Source organism: Chaetura pelagica, unplaced genomic scaffold (genome assembly GCF_000747805.2).
Source record: "Chaetura pelagica isolate M959 unplaced genomic scaffold, ChaPel_1.0 scaffold701, whole genome shotgun sequence".
Lineage (NCBI taxonomy): Eukaryota > Metazoa > Chordata > Aves > Apodiformes > Apodidae > Chaetura > Chaetura pelagica.
This window is the reverse complement of record NW_009952063.1, coordinates 36,775-39,135: the sequence shown is the minus strand read 5'-3', so window position 1 is coordinate 39,135 and position 2,361 is coordinate 36,775. Positions and strand designations below refer to the sequence as shown.

The 2,361-nt window shown below is 64.0% G+C and overlaps 2 protein-coding genes across 2 annotated transcripts in view; one reads left to right on the top strand and one right to left on the bottom strand.

The window, feature by feature from the left end:
• The window catches only part of PRUNE (prune exopolyphosphatase), a 13,056-nt gene extending 11,938 nt beyond the window's left edge, over positions 1 to 1,118 (top strand). The window contains exons 4-8 of the mRNA XM_010004485.1: positions 1 to 25; positions 92 to 250; positions 342 to 436; positions 516 to 674; positions 798 to 1,118. The exon at positions 1 to 25 is cut by the window's left edge and continues 160 nt beyond it. Coding sequence (XP_010002787.1) covers positions 1 to 25; positions 92 to 250; positions 342 to 436; positions 516 to 674; positions 798 to 1,118 — 759 coding nt within the window. The remainder of the gene's footprint in view (positions 26 to 91; positions 251 to 341; positions 437 to 515; positions 675 to 797) is intronic.
• A 508-nt stretch (positions 1,119 to 1,626) lies between these two features.
• The window catches only part of CDC42SE1 (CDC42 small effector 1), a 7,903-nt gene continuing 7,168 nt past the window's right edge, over positions 1,627 to 2,361 (bottom strand). Inside the window, exon 3 of the mRNA XM_010004475.1 lies at positions 1,627 to 1,638. Within this exon, the coding sequence (XP_010002777.1) occupies positions 1,627 to 1,638 (12 nt within the window). The remainder of the gene's footprint in view (positions 1,639 to 2,361) is intronic.

Sequence of the window (2,361 nt, the reverse complement as noted above, 5' to 3'; positions counted from 1 at the left end):
CGGCGCGGCGGCAGGGTGAGGAGGGGCGGCCCTGGCCGAGCCCCAGCCGAGGGGGACGGTGGCAACTGATGTCCCCGATGGTCCCTCCCAGGCACCATCCTCCTGGACTGCGTCAACCTGAGCCCAGCTGCTGGCAAGGTGACACCCCGGGACGTGGCGTGTGTCTCGCTGCTCGAGGAGAGGTTCCCTGACCTGCCCGCCCGTGACACCGTCTTCCAAGCCCTGCAAACGGCCATGTTCGATGTCTCAGGTGTGGCTGGGAGCAGATCCCAGGACACACCCCGCTCCCTGGGGACGAGGACACTTCCCTGGGGTCACGCTCGGTCCCTCTCATCTCCCAGGGCTGACCACGGAGCAGATGCTGAGGAAGGACCTCAAGGTCCTCTCCAGCGATGAGCTGCTCCTCGCCATCAGTGCCATCTACATGGACCTGGAGGTGAGGGGGGGTGGAAATCAAAGCAAGGGGTGGCACCATGGGGACAGGGAGGTGACACCAGCCTCTGCCCCTCCTCCAGACCTTCCTGCGCCGGCCCGACGTGCTGCAGGACCTGGATGCTTTCTGCCAGGCTCGGGGCTACACGGGGCTGGTGGCCATGAGCATCTCCTTCAGTGAGCGCCTGGAGCCCTCCCGGCAACTCGCCGTCTACAGCCGGCACGAGACCCTGCGCAGCACCGTGAGTGGGGGGCTGGGACCCCCGCCCCTTCAGCATGGGGCTGGGGGAACTCAGCTGCAGTTCACCCCCCCAATTGTGGGGGGTTGGGGGAGAGGTCCCAGCCACCACACTCCCTCCCTCCAGGTGTGCCAGGCGCTGGAGGAGGCAACAGCACCAGCCCTGCAGCTCCAGCCCCTGCCCAGCCCCTCGTCCTGCTTGGCCACCTACACCCAGGGCAACACTTGGGCATCGAGGAAGAAGGTCCAGCCCATCCTGCAGGCAGCCCTGGGGGGACCAGGCCCTGCCAGGGGGCTGGAGGAGGAGGTGGTCCCCCCGCCCACCCCCATGAACAGCCTGGTGGAGGAATGTCCACTGGCACAGCCCGTGCCCCCCCTCTGCCCCCAGGATGTCCTGGAGCGGGTCAGTCGCATCGCTGCTGAGCAGCCCCCCAGCTCCCCCAAATGAGAGCAGGTGCCCAGCGGGTTCTGGGGGGGCTGGAGGAGGAGGTGGGGTCCCCAGGCAGGTCCCTGGGTGTGGAGGGGTTGCAGCCACCTTTGTTAGTGCTCACACTCCTGTTAGAGCTCAGCTCCCGGCTGGGGATGGGTCCTTGTACCCATTTGTCCCCCGCCCCGATGGCCCTGCTGGGGTTCGGTCCCCCCTGGGTGGGTTTTTGGGGACCCCACGGGCAGCAGGGCCAGAGCAGCACATGCACCCACTTAATAAGGGTGCTCAGGGGAAATTAACGAGTTCTTGACTTTCTTCCTTCCTTGGGGGGACTGTGGAGGGCCCCGAGTGGTGGGTCTGACATGCAGCCAGCCCGAGATGGTCCCCACATGCTCCCAGGATTAAATTTCCCTCTTTTCTTCCATTTTTGGCTCCTGGCTCTTCTTCCATGAGGTCCAGCACTGCCCTACCCTCCCTGCGGACATCCTGGAGGGTGAACCCCCTCTTTTCCTGGGGCACAGCCCCCCCCTCAGTTGTCCCCCTTGATCAGAGGAGCATTTTGAGGGCCAGGGGGGCAGACTCTGTGCAGCCAACCCCCCAAATCCAGCCCAGCCAGGAGGAAATGGCACAGGGACAAGCAGTGGTGGCAACGGGGACCTGAGTGTGCCCAAAGCTGTCCCCAGATGGGTGGATAAAGAATATGGACAGGAGGGCAGTGCCCACCACGTGCCTGAGGGGAAGAGGGAGTCCTCAGCTTTTCCTGGCAAATTTGGCAGCACCAGTAGCAGAGGAGCTGCAGGGCAACTCACGGGCACATCCCAAGGGTTTTATTTCAAGGGTGGGTTGTTTTTTTTCCCAGGGGAAGGGAAACCGAATCCAGTGCTGGCTGCCCAAGGGGGTGGGAAAGCCCAGCTCCAGGCAGGAGCATCCTGGAATGCCAAGGAGCATGGAGAAGGGAAGGGCAGAGCCTCTGCCACCCAGCACGGCCCGTTTAATCTTTAATCCAAGCCCAGCTCCAGGCAGGAGCATCCTGGAATGCCAAGGAGCATGGAGAAGGGAAGGGCAGAGCCTCTGCCACCCAGCACGGCCCGTTTAATCTTTAATCCCGGCGCAATTTCAACTATTTACACCCGCGCCCGAATTCGGGAGCCCGAGTTCCCTTCCGGGATCGGGCCCCGTCCTGCCTCGGCCGGTGCCGGTGACATCCCGGTGGTGATCCCGGGTGGAGGAGAACAACCCCCCCCCACACACACACAACCCCCTC